This window comes from Narcine bancroftii, chromosome 11 (genome assembly GCF_036971445.1).
Source record: "Narcine bancroftii isolate sNarBan1 chromosome 11, sNarBan1.hap1, whole genome shotgun sequence".
In the NCBI taxonomy this organism is placed as follows: Eukaryota; Metazoa; Chordata; class Chondrichthyes; order Torpediniformes; family Narcinidae; genus Narcine; species Narcine bancroftii.
In genome coordinates, this window is record NC_091479.1 from 101,813,754 (window position 1) to 101,832,356 (window position 18,603).

The 18,603-nt window shown below is 38.5% G+C and overlaps 1 protein-coding gene across 4 annotated transcripts in view; it reads left to right on the forward strand.

The window, feature by feature from the left end:
- Positions 1-18,603, forward strand: part of cep290 (centrosomal protein 290) — a 110,104-nt gene that overhangs the window by 274 nt on the left and 91,227 nt on the right. For 2 of the 4 annotated variants that reach the window (XM_069904307.1, XM_069904310.1), the window contains exons 1-13: positions 2-105; positions 1,199-1,326; positions 1,414-1,491; positions 3,050-3,119; positions 3,235-3,281; positions 4,534-4,677; positions 8,302-8,355; positions 8,899-9,051; positions 10,497-10,679; positions 12,804-12,893; positions 12,992-13,114; positions 15,308-15,431; positions 16,141-16,313. In XM_069904307.1, coding sequence (XP_069760408.1) covers positions 1,225-1,326; positions 1,414-1,491; positions 3,050-3,119; positions 3,235-3,281; positions 4,534-4,677; positions 8,302-8,355; positions 8,899-9,051; positions 10,497-10,679; positions 12,804-12,893; positions 12,992-13,114; positions 15,308-15,431; positions 16,141-16,313 — 1,341 coding nt within the window. In that variant the 5' untranslated portion in view covers positions 2-105; positions 1,199-1,224. Of the gene's footprint in view, position 1; positions 106-940; positions 1,078-1,198; positions 1,327-1,413; positions 1,492-3,049; positions 3,120-3,234; positions 3,282-4,533; positions 4,678-8,301; positions 8,356-8,898; positions 9,052-10,496; positions 10,680-12,803; positions 12,894-12,991; positions 13,115-15,307; positions 15,432-16,140; positions 16,314-18,603 lie in introns of those variants that run through there. The other 2 variants (XM_069904308.1, XM_069904309.1) reach the window with 2 other exon arrangements.

Sequence of the window (18,603 nt, forward strand, 5' to 3'; positions counted from 1 at the left end):
GGGCTGAATGTCCGGCCCCTGGTCGCAGCCGTCAGGACGCGTGCGTTCGGGGAGTGGTGGTGGTGTCGGCTCCGGGCGGGGGGGTCCACGCCCCAGGCAGAGGAGGTTGCAGCCCTGGTTTCGGCTGGTGGGGGGGGTTGGTGAGATGGGGGAGAGGAGGGAGGAGGGAGGAGGGAGGAGGGAGGGAGGGGGGGAGAGGAGGGAGGGAGGGGGGGAGAGGAGGGAGGGAGGGGGGGAGAGGAGGGAGGGAGGGGGGGAGAGGAGGGAGGGAGGGGGGGAGAGGAGGGAGGGAGGGGGGGAGAGGAGGGAGGGAGGGGGGGAGAGGAGGGAGGGAGGGGGGGAGAGGAGGGAGGGAGGGGGGGAGAGGAGGGAGGGAGGGGGGGAGAGGAGGGAGGGAGGGGGTGAGAAGAGGAGGGGTGGATGAGATGGTGTAGGAGAGAGGAGGGGGTGGGGTGGGTGGGGGAGAGGAGGGGGTGAGTGGGTGGGTGGAGGGGGTGAGTGGGTGGGTGGAGGGGGTGAGTGGGTGGGTGGAGGGGGTGAGTGGGTGGGTGGAGGGGGTGAGTGGGTGGGTGGAGGAGAGGAGAGGATGTGGAGGGGTTGGGGGATCGGGGTAGGAGTGGGAGAGAAGGAGGAAAAATAATAAAGGAAAAGCCCAGCCCTTTTTCAAACCAAGCACTTGATAATCTTGGTTGCTCTTTTGGAGGTTGTATTAGAATGCTCACACTACTCTCTTAAAAAAAAAAATGAGGATAAAATACAAAGTTCACAAACAAGCTGAGGATAAGGCAGAGAATGACAGTTATTTGATTAGGTAGGACATCTCGGGTTAGGAGGCAGGGAAGTGGGGCTGAGTGGCAGGATGAATCAGCTCGTGGCAGAACATCAATGGGCTAATTGGTCTATTTCTGCTCCAATATTTTGTTTATAACATAATAATAAGAAAGGACTGCAAACTCCATTGGGTCGAAGGTTGCCGAGTATAAGCATGGAAGCATTGAATTAAGCTTGAATCAATAGACATCAGAAGATGCAATAGATTGTTGGGAAAACTTGTCATTTTTACAGTAGTATTATTTGGTAAATATCTCCCCTTCCCCCACCATGTTTGACCTAGATTTTCAGTTCAGAGAACACTTTTAGTTGACAGGTTGGTTTGAACTGTTGGTGACACTTCCTTTTTTTCCCCACTATATCATAGGTTAAATCTAACAGCTGTCTGCCAACATGGCTCCCATTCTGGATTGGGAAAAAATAATGAAGGTTGATCCGGATTCTTTGCCAAGTCGAGAGAAACTAGCGGATAAGTTAATGGACTCAATATCTAAGGTCTTTCTTTTGATTTATGTTGGACTTCAGTGCTGACTTTTCTTTCCATTTAGTGATTTTAAGCAGTAACAGAATTTCTGCTCATAGGTTGAAGGAAATGAACTGACAGCAGAAGAGCCAGAGAAGCTGATTCAGCTTTTCTGCATCACTCAGTCCTTAATGAAGGTATGTGTGTACAGATGAGGTTCCTATGATCAAAGTTAATGGTTGCTATTAGTCAGCCGTAAAATATGTAGAAGAACTTAGAACCATAGAACGTTACATTAGGTGGCCAAAACTGCACACAATACTTCAAATTTGGCCTCCCAAAACTTAAATAGCATACTTAAGTAGATGCTTTGGCCCAAAATGTCGAATATTCTTTTTCTTCCATTGATGCTGCACGACCCACTAAGTTCCTCTAGCAGCTTGTATTTAGCAATACAATAATTATTCACAGTTGCCTTTGGTGCAAAAAAAATGTGATGTTTCAAATGTGTAGACAGATTTTTTTTAGTGGTTCTGGAGTATTTTATGTTTCGGATAGTACGGGAGGTTCAGACCTTGATAGCATTGGACAGCAATATTTTTTTCAAATAGTTTGCTTCGTGAAAAAACTTCAGTCTGAGCACAGATAATTTAAGATCATGGACGTTGGAGAAACATTAAATTAACTTTTATTGAACTTAGCATGTTGAATGGCATAATGATGCTGGCACATTGCGTTAGTTCAACAGACCGAAAAATGTTTCGCCGCTGATTTGCGTTTGGTCTCAGCATATGATGCTTCTTGTGTCAGTGTGCAACAATAGTCGGCCAGCATTGATGGATTCCAGTTGCCCTGATACTGCCTTTCCACAGTCTCAATGTTCTGGTGAAACCTTTCACCATGTTCATCACTGACTGCACCAAGATCAGCAGGGAAGAAGTCCAAGTGTGAATATGGAAACTGAATTTTCAATGACATGCTGCACTTAAAATATGACAGGAAATATCAAAAATAGGTTGTACCTAAAAGGCAGTTATGGAATAAGAAAATATCCAGATAATTTTTGTGATCAGCAGCCCAAATCCATAAAATGCACCCAAGGTTGTTCAGGAAGCAAAATCTTTGTTGCCTAGTGCAGATGTTGGGGAAAAAATGTTCTTGAGCCTTGAGGTGACAGGCTTCAGTATATTCTGCCTGGGGTACCAGCAAGAAAAAAAATCATGACGGGATCTTTTATGACATCGGTTGTTTCTTGAGGCAGTGCTTCACATAGCCATCTTCAATGGATGGGAGGTCAGTGTCCATGATTGGCTTGGGAAGGTTTGTCACTTGGCATTCTTGGGCACTCGTTTTTAATCCAGCTGTGATGAAATCAGTCAGTATTACTATCTACAAGTAATTAACTACAGAGAGATTGATTACATTACAAGTAATTTGTTTTAAACTTTTATAGCTAGTTAATGAAAATTAAAATTAATAGAATTTAGGCATGATCTTTGGAATAACATTGTTTTGGCAAAAGGAATTAAGGGATGAATTTAGACATTGTAGAATCATACAACTTTTTTTGTGCAGTAAATTATATCAAAGCACTTGGATGGTTGATGTCCTTGTCTGATATGCCTGTGCTCACCATATGTTGGATGGCACAGCCAGAGAGGCACAAGACCTACCCGAGGATGACCTGCATGTTAGAGTTGTACTGTTTTGGTTTCCCAATCAGCATGTTTGTTAATTTATTTTAAAAATGTGCAGATGAAAGCTCAAGAGGTTGAGTTGGCTTTAGAGGAAGTTGAAAAGGCTGGAGAAGAGGAAGCAAAAACTGGTCAGTCTCTCTTTTGCAATGTGGTTGGTTCCACACAATGATCCAGATCCCTCTAATGCTTCAAGTGTCATGTCACGAGTGATAACTGAATCAATGTTATATATCTTTCCCCCAGAAAGCCAGCTGAAAGCAAAAGTCCTTAAACTTGAAAATGAACTAGAGGTGAGTACAAAGTTCTATTTTTTTTAATTGCCTAGTAATGACCTGAGAGGTCTGTGCCTGTCAATCCATCTTTGCAAGCTTCTATCAATCCCTCTTTATCTCACCTAGTCCGGTGCCACTAAAATGAGCTGAATACCTGATAGGTACCTTGACGAAGGGTTCGGGCCCAAAGCAGCATTTATATATCTTCCCGTGGACACGGTGAGACCTGCTGAGTTCCTCTGTGTTTTTACTTGATGGGTATCAACTGGGTTAAAATGGAGAACTGCTTAGGAGTTCAACCACCTTTCTCTTCTTTGTGCACACAAGTCTGGTCTAACACTGTAGTGCAAGGCTGAGCAAGGAGCCCAATATATGAGGTGCTGTTGATCAAAGCTGTATCTGGGAAGACGATAAAAATATCCCAGGGTTCAATTCAAGAAAAAGCAGAATTTATCCTGATATTTTGTCTGGCAGGTTCCTTGCTTATGCTGCTCATCTAATTTGTTGCTGTGGAATATTATATTTTTTTTTTAAAAGTAGTGCTACATTTGTCAATGTTGCAACAATAATAGTTGTACATCACAGAAACGGGCCCTTTGACCCACCATGTTGCTCTTGCAGACTAAATAGAAGTCTTCTTTCATCTAATCCAGCCATTTCACCCTTTTTTTTTTGACTATGTCCAACCCACCCTCCACCCTCCCCAGGACTCTGCTCAAAGTTTACAGGTCCCCTTCCTTTCTTGAGTAGCATTCAAGATTTGGTTTCTTCCATATTTCCACCAACTACATAAAAAAAACATTAAAAATGTTTATGTGATGTGAAGGGAAAAGAAAAACCAGGCTTTTACTTAAATGTGCTAGGATCCCCATTCAAAATGGATGATTAATCTTTAATTTGGGCTTAAATCTGTGCCTTATCTAACATTATGCTTATTCATGAATGAACTGAGGCAGGCTGGATGATACACACAGCAGAATTTTTTTTGCTAACAAGTAAATGATGAAACTTAGCAGAAGCAAAGGGAGTTCTGACAATACAGATAATTTTAATGTTTAATTTGTTCTTCGATTGAGATGCTGTTTATGGAATAGATGTATTTCTTGCAACAGAATTAGATTTTGGCATTTTGTATTTAATTGGAAACCACAAGCATAGGCTCTTGTGCATTTCAGTTATCACATATTTTCTCTCTGAATGCAATCTAACTCTTCCGTAAGATATTTGTAAATTCAGAGGATGAGTGGTGCTCCTTTTTGTTTTGGTTCAGCTGGCTCAAGTGAATGCTGGAGGTCGTGATACCAGATTCTTGCGAGAAGAACTTCGACAACTGGAAAACCAGCTCCAGTTCAAAGACCGAGAGGTTTCTGAAATGGAAAGGGAGCTGAACAAGGAAAAGAAACTAGTTGAACAAGTAAGGAACTTTGAAAAGATGTTACTTGGGAATCATACTGTTTGATCATTAATGTTGTATATTATTGATTTAGTTATGGAATGAATGGCTTTGTGGCCAAGTTTGCAGATGATTCGAAGGTAGGTTGAGGAAACAGGGAGGCTGCAGAAGGACTGAGACAGATGGGGAGAAGGGGCAGAGAAGTGGTAAATGAAACACAATGTCAGAAAGTGGATGGTCATGCACTTTGGTAGAAAAAATAAACAGGGAGACACTTGAAAATACCCAGATGTAAAAAGACCTGGGAGCCCTCGTGAAAGGTAGCCTGAAGGTAAATTTGGGGTTGAATCAGTACCCACTTTCAGGTGCATTCTCCACCAAGAATGCACCTGCAGAAGTGGATGCAGACCTGTGGAGTGGTCATTCAGGTGGCAGCCCTGAAAGCGCTGCACTGTCCACCTGAAAGGGACAGCTGCAGGAGAGGCACCTTGGAGCGCACTCCGGCTCCTGTCCCTTCGGGTCGGGGGACGTCAGGGCAGGGGCGACCAGTGGGAGACATCAGGGCAGGGGCGGCCAGCGCAGGACTACGGGGCAGGGGCGGCTGGAGCGGGATGTCAGGGCTGGGGCGTCAGGTGTGGGACTTCCCCCCCCCCCCCCTTCATCTAATTTGATAAATTTAGATAATTTTCACACTCATATTTATCTGGTTTCCCTTTTAAATGTTGTGCACCACGTCTTTGTAGTGGTAAGCAGGTATAAAGTTAATCGATCACAAACCTTTGTCTCTAAAAGTATCCTTAAATGAAATGAGATTGAATGAAAGTTGAAAACTTTTACTAATAAGCATAGGGACAGAAGCATCCATGTCATATGTGAGTTTCTGAGGTAGAACCGGCAGTGTTACTTATATTCTCTTGAGAATTCCATGTCCTTTGAGGTTTGCAGACAAACTTAGGAGCAGAAGGAAGAGGATTTGACTGCATTGAGTTTAACTGCGTGGCGATATGAAAGGGGATGCTGAAACTGATCCATCCGTAGAGCAGAATCTATCCATTGAAAGTTTTTCTCAGTTCAATGACCACAGAACAGTTCAGCACAGGAACAGATCCTTTCAGCCTCCAATGTCTGCCATGAACATGGCAAGTTAAACAAACATCTCTACTGCTTGTACATCATCCATATCCCTCTAATCCTTACATATTCATGTGTCTATCTTGAAGCCTCTTAAAATCACTATTATTGTATGTTTCCACCACTATCTCTGGCTGTTTTTAAAATCTTTACTTGCACATCTCCTTTAAACTTACCCCTGTCCCCCACACTTTAAATGCACATCAGGTCAAGTTTATTGTCATCTGATTGTACATGAATATGAGAGTCTTGGATGGTTAATGTGAGCAGTTCCTTTGGTCATTCAGCGTTCTCAATGTCCGAGGTAATCACACTGAGCCTGATGATGCTGGCTCTCATATTCCTGTATCTCTTTCCCAATGGGAGCGGGCTGAAAGATGCTTTGTGCAGGGTGGAAGGGGTCCTCTATTTTTCCACCCCCTCTTCAGATTACGATCACAGTAAACATGTCAGTGGGGGGGGGGGGGGGAGAGAGAGATTGATTCTCTCAGCCACTCTGTGGATTGACCTCTGATCCACTTCTCTGCAGCAACCATACCGCAATGTGATGCAGGCGGCCAGAATGCTCTTGATAGAGCACCTGTAGAGATTGATGGTAGCCTTGCTCAATTCAGTCTTCTCAGTAAGTGCAGTCGCTGTTGCGCCTTCCTGACAAATGAGGTGATGCTGTGTGTCCACAATAGATCAAAAGTTAAGCGATGTCTGAGGAACCTTGTGCTGGGACTCGTGTTGTTGCTCTCACATCATACCACAATATTTTTCACCTCTTCCACCACATCCCATGGTATTTGAAATTTTTACCTAGGAAAAAAGATTCTGACTGTCTCCCTTGCCTTCACCGTACAGACCTTGAAGTTAAATCCTTTATACATATTTAAGCCATGGTAATAAATAATTTAAGCAAGTCTTTTCATGTTTAAGCAGCTTTATTTTTATGGATTCATTTTGGGGTAGGGAATTTGAAAATTTTGGGCAGTAGACACCTGATCAAATCCATTCAGTTTTTCCTGGAGTTTCAAAATGTTGCATAGATCAATATTCCTCATTGCTCTGATATGATTTCCCTAAACTACTGTTAATATAGTTGTGAATGTGTCATGAAATTTGTTGTTTTGCGGCAACAGTATTGTACATTACAGGTGCAGATTATTATAAATTACAGTTCCATAAATACAAAAATAAATAGTGCAAAAAAGAAAGAAAGCAAGGTTTAAAAATCTGATGGCGGAAGGGAAGAACTATTTCTGTACTGTTGGGTATTCATCTTCGGGTTCCTGTCCTTCCTGATGATAGCAGTGAGGAAAGGGTGGTGAGGGTCCTCGATGATTAAGTGGTCAAAATCTTACTTAATTGTTTGAAGGTTGTGATGTATGCATATGCTGTCCATAAAAGTTTAGTTTGCTAAGTCATTAAGCCCTACTATCTGCTGTGGCATTCTCCATCCTGAGTACCTCCAAAAAATATGCAAGAAAAAGTTCAAAGTACATTAATAAACTGGATCGAAGGTTGTGGAGCTGTTGATTTGGTTCAGTTACTGGGTTTAGTCTTGCATTAATCCAGCTGTAAGTGCAGCTGGGCACTTTTCTGTCAGGAGGTCTTCTTGGTTTTGTCAATACTGCCTGTACCTCCTTTGCGTTCTAGAAATGTATGGTAAAATAGCATTCCAACATCAAACTGTGAAGATCAGTCTGCCAATGCAAGCATTCATCCTGTTGACATCCAGAGGCAGTGTAGTATTCAGCCCATCATCCTGTTTCACATTACCCCATCCCAATAAATCAGATAATCTTCATTTTACATGCCTGCCCCAAATCAAAAATCACAGCAAGTGATTGGCAAAGGCAAAACTCTGGATAATTGAAATCTGAAAGAATAAAGCAGAAATTATTGGAAGTTCTCAGCAGGCCAGGAAGCATCTGGAGAGAGAAAAACTGTTTATGTTTAAATCTCCAGAATACTGTTTCACCAATTTTATAGCATATAATGTTATATCACTTCTTGATAGACCCATTTTAGAGTGTATAATCCCATTTGATGGAGTGAAAAACTTCTACAGTGCTGCATCCAGTCTTGGAGACAGTATCACTGCCCTGTTAATTTTCCAGCTCAACACTGTTTTCTTCTATATACTGAAAGAAAGCAACATTCATTGAAAGGATAGTTTAATAATATAGGTTTTAATTAGAGTCAGTTTTACAGCACAGAAGCAGGGTCTCTCACCCAACATCCATGTCAATCAACCAACCTAGTCTTATTTTCCCTGCAATAATCCCTTTCTTATTTAAGACCTTTCTAAATGATTTTTAAAATGTTGTAATAGTACGCACCTCTACCATTCCTCTGGCAACTCGTTCCATAGACCCAGCACCCTGTGTGTGGAAGAGGGTGCCTTTTGGTCCCTTTTAAACGTTTCCTTCTCATCTTAGACTTTAAAGTGTAAGTTATTTTGTAATTTCTTATTGAATTGTATATGTGTTGTCAATAACATTATTTACTTTTTGTTCTGTTTTTAAGGTTGGCATTCGGATCAAGGAGATAGAAAATGAAAACAACAAGCTAAGAAGAGAGGTCAGTGATGGAAACTTATAATACCCAATTAGCATTTAGATTTGAATTAAAGTTAAAATGTGTTTGCTGACTACAGTAAAACCCCTGTTATCCAGAATTCAAGCAACCAGCAAAAAAATTGCAGAAAACAACTAGGTAAAAAATAAAGAAGTTTAAAATTGGTGCCCCAGCGGTCAGTTTACAATCACTGGAAAATTCACATATCTAACATCTACCTATCATCAGATACCAGGGGGTTTTGCTGTGCTTGGTGGTTTTTTTGTTTCCATTTTCTTTACATTTCTAATTCTGCTTGTCTAATTTTACTTACTGTCAAATTCACCTTTTTTTCTCACTTTTATTTTCTTGTTAACATGCTGTACTGTAGTCTTTTCTTTTTCCCATTCACCTCTTTCACTTTCTTTTGTCAAAGAAAAAAGGACTTAAAAGAAAGGTAAGAGCCTTATCCAACTGATGGGCTAACGATATCCACCAATATTTTTTTTATCATATCTAGTTATTGGTTTAATTCCGAGGTTTCTGTCATACTAATTCCTTTTGCAGAATGATCAACTGCGTCAAGATGTTGTTGATTATCAGAAGCAAATTGATTCTCAGCGTGAGACACTTCTCAACAGGAAGGGTGATGAATCGGACTACAGAACTCAGCTCTCCAAAAAGAACATGGAACTTGCTCACTATTTGGATGAAATTCAGGTGCAGAAACAGGCCCTTCTAATCTCTGCCAAACTATTTTTCTGCCTGGTCCCACTGATCTGCACCCAGCCATTAACCCTCCATACCCCTCTTATCCATGTGTCTGTCCACATTCTTAAATATTGAGCCCACATTCACCACTTCAGCTATCAGCTTGTTCCACAGCCATCACTCTCTGTGTGAAGATTTTCCCCATAAATGTTCCAGCTAAACTTTCCCCTTTCACCCTTAACCCATGTCCTCTGGTTTGTATCTCACCTGCCCTCTTTCTCCAAATAAATATTCCTGTATTTTGTATTTCATAATTAACAGCACATCATTCTAGATGGAAAGCTGCCACTTCAACCCATACTTGTCTACATATGATTCTTGCCAAGCCCTATAAGTATGTTAATGCTTTCCAAAATATCCTTCAAAATTACAAAAGTAAAAGAATCAGTCTTGGTTCTATTTCTTACGTTCTTAAGACCCACTATCGTATGTGGACACAGTTAATGTAACCCTGCCAACTTCATTATATATGTTTGAATTTTTAGAGAGTTGTACTTTGGAGTCGAGGTAGCTAGCAGCCATGATCTTGGCCAATGGCAGAAGAACCCTGTGAGGCTAAGGCTCATACCTAATATCTAGTCATACCCTTTCCCTCCCCTTAGTATAAATTTAAAAGGAATTAAAGGAAACCTACAAAGTGCAGCTGCTGGAATCTCGAACAACTAATGAAAACGTGGAGGGGCTCAGTGAGTCAGGCAGCATTAAGGAGAGAAATGGTCATATTTAGATTTCAGATTTATTGTCAGAATGCATATATGATAGCAAAGTTAGTATAGTGATTAGCGCAACACTGTTTACAGTGTCGGCATTTGGGACCGGGGCTCGAATCCCACGCTATCTGTAAGGAGTTTGGACGTTCCCCCCGTGTCTGCATGAGTTTCCTTCCACAGTTCAAAACATAGATCAATTGGGTGGCATGGAAGGGCCTGTTACCGTGCTGTATGTCTCCAAAATAAAAATGACATCACAAATAATCCTTTTTCCTACAGGTAAGGCAGAATTACCACTCAGTGTTTTGGGTTGGGAGCCTTATTAAGACTTGATATATCAAGTGGGAGGAGGGGAGAAAGAAAAAGCTGGGGAGGGGATAAGAGTGACAGGCTATTGGGAAGAAGGTGGGAGAGGAGAGAACACTGGGAGGGAGGGAAAGTGTGAAAGAAAAGAGAGAATGTGAATAAGTAAAGGGTACTTGTCTTGCTCTCCTTGGGTACCTCATAGGGTTTACACTGGGTGGAGTCATCCACACAGGCTAGTCAATAAATGCTGCCATGCAGCTACACAGTGTTATATACCAAGGGGTTTCACCAGTCTTCTGGGAAGTGCGGGCTCATTGTCAATAGTCTGCTGTTTAAATGTATTAGTAGATTTATTATCTTCCTATCTACATTCTTCAGAATTTGTCTGAAGTCAATGAAAAGCTGGAGGCACAGAACAAACAGATGCAAAAGAACCTAAAGGAGTCTGCGCAAGAAATGGAGCAGATGACTGATGAATATAACAGAATGAAGCTGATTGTCCAGCAAACTGATAAGACTGTGGATCAGTTCAAAGAGGAAAAGGATCAGCTGTTATTTCAGGCAAGGCCCCATGTTACTTCCAATCATCAGATCTAACTGAAATGAGTTTATATTCTGCGTGGTCCGTGATGTCAGAGCACTGGCCTCTTCATTTCAAAATGTAAGTAGGGCTCTTAACTGTGATTGATGTTTGATTTTTCCGACCTTCACTTTGCTTGGGAATTTGAGCAGGTTTATTGTGATAAAACAAGGAGATTGTGGAGGAATCATCTTCAGAGGGGGGAGGCGGCCACCCAAACTATGAGTAAGTGTACTGGATGCAAATGTAGATTGTCTGGATGTAGGAATTTGGTTCCCGAAGAAAAGAATCTGGCAGAATATGAGGTGAAATTCTTAAGGGTTTTTCACTTTTTTGAGAATTATATGACAATGCATTACTTATATATGGACTCATATTCTGTATTATATAAAAACTAATTAATTAATATCTAAACAATATATACATGTAATATTTCTCATTCAAATTAATAAAATTATTTTTAAAATAAAATAAACTTGCATTAGAGACATATATTAAGGAGAGGATAACTTTCTTTTTACTAAATGGCACAGTTAGCAATGTTGTTGCAGTGCCAGCGACCGCGGTTCAAATCCAACACTGTCTTTATGAAGTTTGTATGTTCTCCGTGTCTGCGTGGGTTTCCTCCGGGTGCTCCGGTTTCCTCCCACCACTTGAAATGTACCAGAGATTGTAGATTTATTGGCTGTCGTTGGACAGCTCAGGCTCATGGGCTGAAAGGGCCTGTGACCATACTATTTGATTAAATTTACGCCCTAATATCCTGCTAATTCTATTTTTCCATTTCTACTTTCCACTGCAAGAAAAAACATTTCATTTTTGATTTTTTTTTAAAGTGAGTTTAGTTTGAAATGAACATAAAATGTTTTCAGGTAGTTTAGATAGATTATAGTACTGTAATTCAAAAGATGTATAAAAGAGTGTGATCTTGTGTCTTTATGATTGATCTAGCAATAAGATGTTAGTTCAGGTATTGTGTGCCAAGTTAAAGACTACTGTTCAGCCAGAGAAGAAGTACATGCCCTGCAATTTGTGACATCTATTGACTGATAGAAATGGCAAATATGGAAGAAATGAATGGCCAGAGCAAAAGTCTTAGTACATCAGTGACAATGTGAATTTTTGAGCTTTCATAAATCACTGGATCTATAAAGTTCAATTTCTTCTCCCAATATAGTACCTTTTGAACATAGCAATTTTGTAAACCATCACACTTATTATTATTCAAGGGAACAACAGTAATTGAGTTACGTGAACAAAAGAATCGAACAGCTTCAAATAAACTGACCCATATAATTGTTTCAATCGACTCTGGCTGAGGAACAGTAAAGTTTGCATGAGTTTTTCCTTAAATAATTTTACATAGGTGTGTAGGACTAGTATTGTTTCCCTCATGCCTTTTATAAACTTCTCTTAGATGTTAGTCTAAGCCTAAATGTAATGGTCAAATGTCATTTGGATAGATTTGCCACGTGGTTGATGAGAGCTGATCAATGGGAAGCTGCCCTCGAGGTGATATCTTTAAAAGGAATACATTTCAATTCATTGATAATTTGAGGAAGAAATATCCTCTGGTTTGTTTGTGCCAAATGTGTGATTCTAGAAGTGTATGTACATTGAATTAGGCTTCTGGAATTTGGTTCCATTGACTTCATGTTATGGTACACGGTGATCATTCCATGACGATAAACTAATTTCTCCTCCTGTGACCTGCTAGTGGCAGCCCCCGTGGACCACAAATGTTGGGAGAAATTCCACATCTTCAACAAAGTGTATTTAAAAAAAAAACATAGAAAAAAATGAAACAAAGCAACTACTTAGATATTCAGAAGGCTAGCAGAGTAAGAGATTCAGAAATCTACACAGCAAACTTTAAATGGACATTTTAAAAAAAACAATTACAGAAGCAAGTTGCCATATAAGTTTATTGAGAATAGAACATATTTGTTTTATTATTGGAAGAGTCCTGTGCTTGGAAGCAGTTTTGTATTCTTGGAATTGTATTCTGAACACTAAGGTTAAGTGAGAAAGTATCTTCACCTTGACCACACCTATGTGAAATTAGGTTGTTTCTTTCAGCAATGCTATGTCATCTCTGTAAATAGGTGCAGGATCTTACTGGCCAGCTCCAAGCTGTAACAGAAGAGGAGGACCCTGTCATGATGGCAGTGAACACAAAGATTGAAGAGTGGAAGGTAAATTTTATCCCATACTCTAATGTTTTATTTCTTGCTATTATTGCTTAAAATTTGTTTTAATCTTAATTTCTAAAATATTTTTAAACAACTTACAGAAAGTGTTGTCTGCCAAGGATAATGAAATCAAAGACTATCAGGAGAAATTGCAAGATCTCCGAGCTAAACTAATATTTGCTGAATTGGACAGTGACAAAAGCAGTGTCATTAACCTCCAGCAGGTAAATCAACTGGTCAGATTGGAAGAGCTTTTAGTGACATTTTGGGAGTCTCACATTTTTAAATTTGGATTATGCTTTGTTTCTAGCCAGATTTATTTTATACTTGTTACATCTGTAAACTCTTCTGACATTTTATGTAAACACATTTGCCTTCATCCTGATATAACTCTTGCCCCACATATTGCGAGGAGGGTTTATCTACCTTTGCTTAACATTAGCCTCTGGTTAATTCCTAGCTTGTGAAGTATTTTGGAGGTGGCATTTTCAGAGAGGGATGAAAAGATGCTTGTCAAATCAATGTCATTACTGCGGATAAATCCTTATTGTTGCATGTGACTTTGGCAACAATTTTCAAGCAAGTGTTCAACCTGGTTTATTTTAAATGAGCTAACAGGGAATAGAGGAAATCTCCTTCAAATTTAATAGCTTTTCAATAGTTATTTGTGGATTATTTTATTTTATTTAGCTGGCTTAATCTTACCTTGAGCATTTCTCCAAAACGAACTAGAATTTTCTTTTTTTTTTTGTAAATTCTATTTTTCAACACACATATTCCATTGTACATATTCCAAAAGAAAAAATGTTGATACCTATCTTATCCATATAAAATAGAAACCCCCCCAAAGAAAATAAAGAAAAGCAGAGTTTAAGAAAAGAAAGATTAAGAAAACGTACATAATACATTTTAAAAAAAAACTATTATTCTTGTATAAACAAAATTCACACGTCTGTAAAATACTAACTGTTACTCACATTTGCTAAAATTATGGAACAAATATATTATAAAACTACTGATTTTAGTAAAAAACCTGTTAAATATATATGAAAAACTAATTGCTCATTCTTAACAATACTAAAAATAATATTATAATACTACAAGGTGAAGGTAAGGTCAGAAATTTACAAACCAGTTTTAAAAAAAATCATAAGGGTAGTTCATAAAATAATTCATTAAGTAATCACCCCAATCTTTTGCATATGAGGAAACCAAATTTTCAAAAAGTGACTATATTTATTTCATAGATTGTAGGTAACTTTCTCCAAAGGTATGCAGCTTCTCATTTTCCGTATGCTATCGATCCATATTTAAATTTGCTTCTAACTTCCACGTAGTTGCAATACATTTTTTTAGCTGCTACTAGTGGAATTTTCAAAAAAGTCCCTCTGAAACCACTCTCGGGTCAATCCTTGCAAAATCACCAAGTAGAACTCACATAGAATCTTGCAGAAGTTGGATCCCTATTATCTGTTGCAGAAAATCCATTAAATTAGTCCAAAAGAAATTTAATTTGGGATAGAACCATGTTTAATGTATAAAAGTACCAACATCTTGCTTACACGGATGGTTCAGATTTTAAGTTATTAAATTTTTGTGAGGTTAAATATGATTGATGCAGGAAATTATACTGAACTTTTCTATATCGAACATTAATAATGCCTTTCATACTATCAGAACATATCTGGGTCCATTTTTTATCAGCAATAATCTGGTCTAAATCAATTTTTCATCGATGTTTAGATTTAAATAAATCTTTCTTATTAGTTTCTTCTAAAATTAACAAGTACATAAGATGTACATAGCAGTATAAAATGTTTCAAGTATGGATTGGTAACTACATTTTCAATCTCATCTTTGGAGGTAATGAATGTAGAATAGAAAAATTATCTCGTAAGAAAGCCTTCAGCAGAAAATATCCAAAAATAGTATTATTTGATAATCCATATCTAGTTTTTCATTGGTCAGATTATACTAATTGCCCATCATGAAACAATCTTTAATAACCCTTATACCTTTCTTTGACCATTCTATAAAATTTTTATTATTCATTATAAAGGGTATCAATCTGTTTTATACTATCAACATATTAGCTAAACCATATCCTTTCAGTCCTTTTAATTTATGCACTTTATTCCATATTCCCATCAAATGTCATAGTATTGGTGTATCTGATTTCCCCTGTCAATAATCCTTCATTCAATTGATATAATATTTCTTCAGAATTTCTAGCACTGGGGGAATAATTAATTTGAATTTTCACTTATTCCTTTACAGCATTGCAGCTCCACTAATTTTTAAAATATTTATAATATAATTTAACTCTACCTTTTGTTTCTGCTTGAGTTGTGTTACTCATATGTCATAATCACTATCTAATTAAATTATTTTCTCATTTATAAAAAATTTCTCTGTAGGTTTTGCAAGATCGAGACAACCAAATTAAGATTTTGCTGGAGCAAATAGAACAATATACCAATGAGATGAATACAAATGCTCAAATCATCGAAGATTTAAAACTGCAACTAGAGAAAGAATCAAGTACATGTTATTTTGAATATATTATGAAGCAAATAAATGATACGTTTCTGTGCAAATCAGTATAAAATATAGGAGAAGAGAAGCCATGTTTTAACTGTGTAAAACTTTGATTAGGTCGCACTGGGAATATTGTATGCAGTTCTAGTCAACCCATTACAGGAAGGAGGGGGAAGCTTTGTAAAGAACATAGAAGAGATTTACCAGGATACTATCTGGATTAGAGGGAATGTTGAAGGCTGTGGGAGACCTGATAGAATATTATAAAATTATAAGAGCATAGTAAGGCTAAACATTCAGAATCCTTTTTCTTTAAGGCACGAGGGGGTGAAAGGAGATATGTTGGGCAGGTTTTTTTTTTACACAGAAAATAGTGAGTGTCTGGAACAGGCTACCAGGAATAATGTGGCAGCAGATATAACTGTAGTTTTTAGGTTGACACCAGAGATCCCGTACAAGCAACAGAGTTTTAGTTTCATTTGGTCATCTTATTTGACACAGGCATCATGGGTTGGAGGGCTTGTTCCTGTTCCATACTGCTCAATATAGAGATTGGAAGCAGTATCTCAAATGAATGTGAGCATTTAAAAACAAAACAAAAAATATTTCTGGGACAGAATTTAAAAATAAGGAAGTTATTATACATGCACATTAACTCTGCCTTAGTGTACAACTATTTGTAATTTTTAATACTGTTCTGATTTCTTCCAAGATTTTCCAGTACTTAATCAACAATCTAAAATTGGGGCACTCCAGGAAAAGCTCAGGGTATCAGAACAGACAGCCCTTGAGGCAAAACGAATTGCAGAGCTTGCAGAGAAAGATGCCAAAGAAAAAGACAAAGAACTGGGGGAAATACTAATTCGTCTGAGGGCATATGAATCTGTAAGTCTTCATAACCACTCAAATCATTGTTTTTAAATTTCATGCTTAAAATATTGAGCTTTCAGTTATTTTACCAGTGAAGTGAGAGGAAAATGGGTCAGGTATAACGTCCAGAATTTCTTTAAATTTATTTGGGCCTTTATTGCTACCAAAAATACAAATCTCTCAGTGTCACTCTCCACATGGGCAGAAATTTCCTCCCTTTGAAATGCTGGGATGTGTTCGATCCACGTCAGAAACTTTATAACAGTGGACTCCATCCTTCCTCTGATGGCTGAACTATGCCGACTTGGTGCCCTATCTGGCTCTTCTCAGTTTTGGAATAAATGCATAATACAGTAAAAATCCTCATATTCCGGCACCTATGGGGATTGGTAGATGCTGGATAAGTGAATTTTCCAGTTGCCCGTTGCATGATTGGCGAACTAACTACGAGGGGGCACCAATTAAAAATTTTTGTATTTGCACCTATTTATTTTCCTTTTATTTTGCCACTTGCTTGAGGCTGCTGATTGCATGAATTCTGGATAACGAGGATTTTACTGAATCTCTTTCCACCTCCTTAGCATGCTGGCATCAACTTTTCCACACCTGAAATCCTTATCTGTTTGCTAGATCTAGATATCACAATCCTCATCCACGTCCTACTGCCCACCATCACTTTGCTCCTTATAAGCTTGAAATCGTCTAAAATCCTGCTGTTCACGTTCCAATTCCCACCAAGTCCTGATCACCACCACCTCTGTGCTGGTTTACCTTACTATATTCAACAAGAACCCAAGAAATTAGTAGGCAGAATCAGCTACTGGCCTCAAAAGCCCACCCTGTCATTCAATATGATCCTGGCAGCTCCAGGCTGACCTCAACTCCTCTTAATAAATTAAACATTAAATACATACAGCATCGTAACAAGCCCTTTCAGCCCACAAGAATGTTCCACCCAATACCACCCCACCCCCTGGATTTTGAACAGTAGGAGGAAATTGGAGCACCCAGAGAAAATCCATACAGAACACAGCAAAAAAGTACAAACTCCTTGCAGACAGCATGGGATTCAAAACCGGTCGGTCGCTGGCGCTGTAATGGCATTGCTCCAACCGCTACGTTAACCATGTTGCCCAGTTCTGTTCCAGTTCCCCATAGCTCTCAATTCCAAAAAATTATCTGCCTTTTATCGTCAACATTTCTTTTTTTTTAAATTTTTTATTATTCACACCATAAACCACATTGACCAAGATGCATACATTTTCCTTTTCAAATATATAGTGTCGTTTTCTCCCCCCACCTCCTCCCATCCCACCCTCCCTACCTCCCCTCCCATTCATTTAAAGTACAGAATCTAAGACATTAAACCAGTCAAACAATGTTGTCACTCAATAAAAATAAACAAGAAATTCCACTGAGTCAATTCTTTTCATTTCCTTCTCCTGTCATTTTAGGTGGTAGATGTCCCCGGTAGGTTTTCTCTATTGTGTTTCATGTATGGCTCCCATATTTGTGCAAATATTGCAATATTATTTCTTAAATTATATGTTATTTTTTTCTAATGGAATACATTTATTCATTTCTATATACCATTGTTGTATTCTCAAGTTATCTTCTAATTTCCAGGCTGACATAATACATCTTTTTGCTACGGCTTGGGCTATCCTAACAAATCTTTTTTGTGCACCATCCAAATCGAGTCCAAATTCTTTGTTTTTTTATGTTACTTAGGAGGAAGATCTCTGGGTTTTTTGGTATATTGCTTTCTGTAATTTTATTTAATATCTGGTTTAGATCTTCCCAAAATTTTTTCACTTTCTCACACGTCCAGATTGCATGAATTGTTGTTCCCATCTGTCAGATACTGGTGGGTCCCATTTATTTAACTTTTGAGGTGTAATGTATAGCCTGTGTATCCAGTTATATTGTATCATACGTAACCTCGTGTTTATTGTATTTCTCACCATTCCAGAGCATAACTTCTCCCATATTTCCTTCTTTATCTTTATGTTTAAATCTTGTTCCCATTTTTCTTTAGTTTTACCATTTGTTTCCTCATTCTCCTTTTCTTGCAGTTTAATATACGTATTTGTTATAAATTTTTTGATTATCATTGTGTCTGTAATCACATATTCAAAATTACTTCCCTCTGGTAGCCTCAGACTGCTTCCCAATTTGTCCTTCAAGTAGGATTTCAGTTGGTAGTATGCCAACACTGTATCTTGAGTTATATTATATTTATCTTTCATTTGTTCAAAGGATAGTAATTTATTTCCTGAAAAACAATTTTCTATTCTTTTGATCC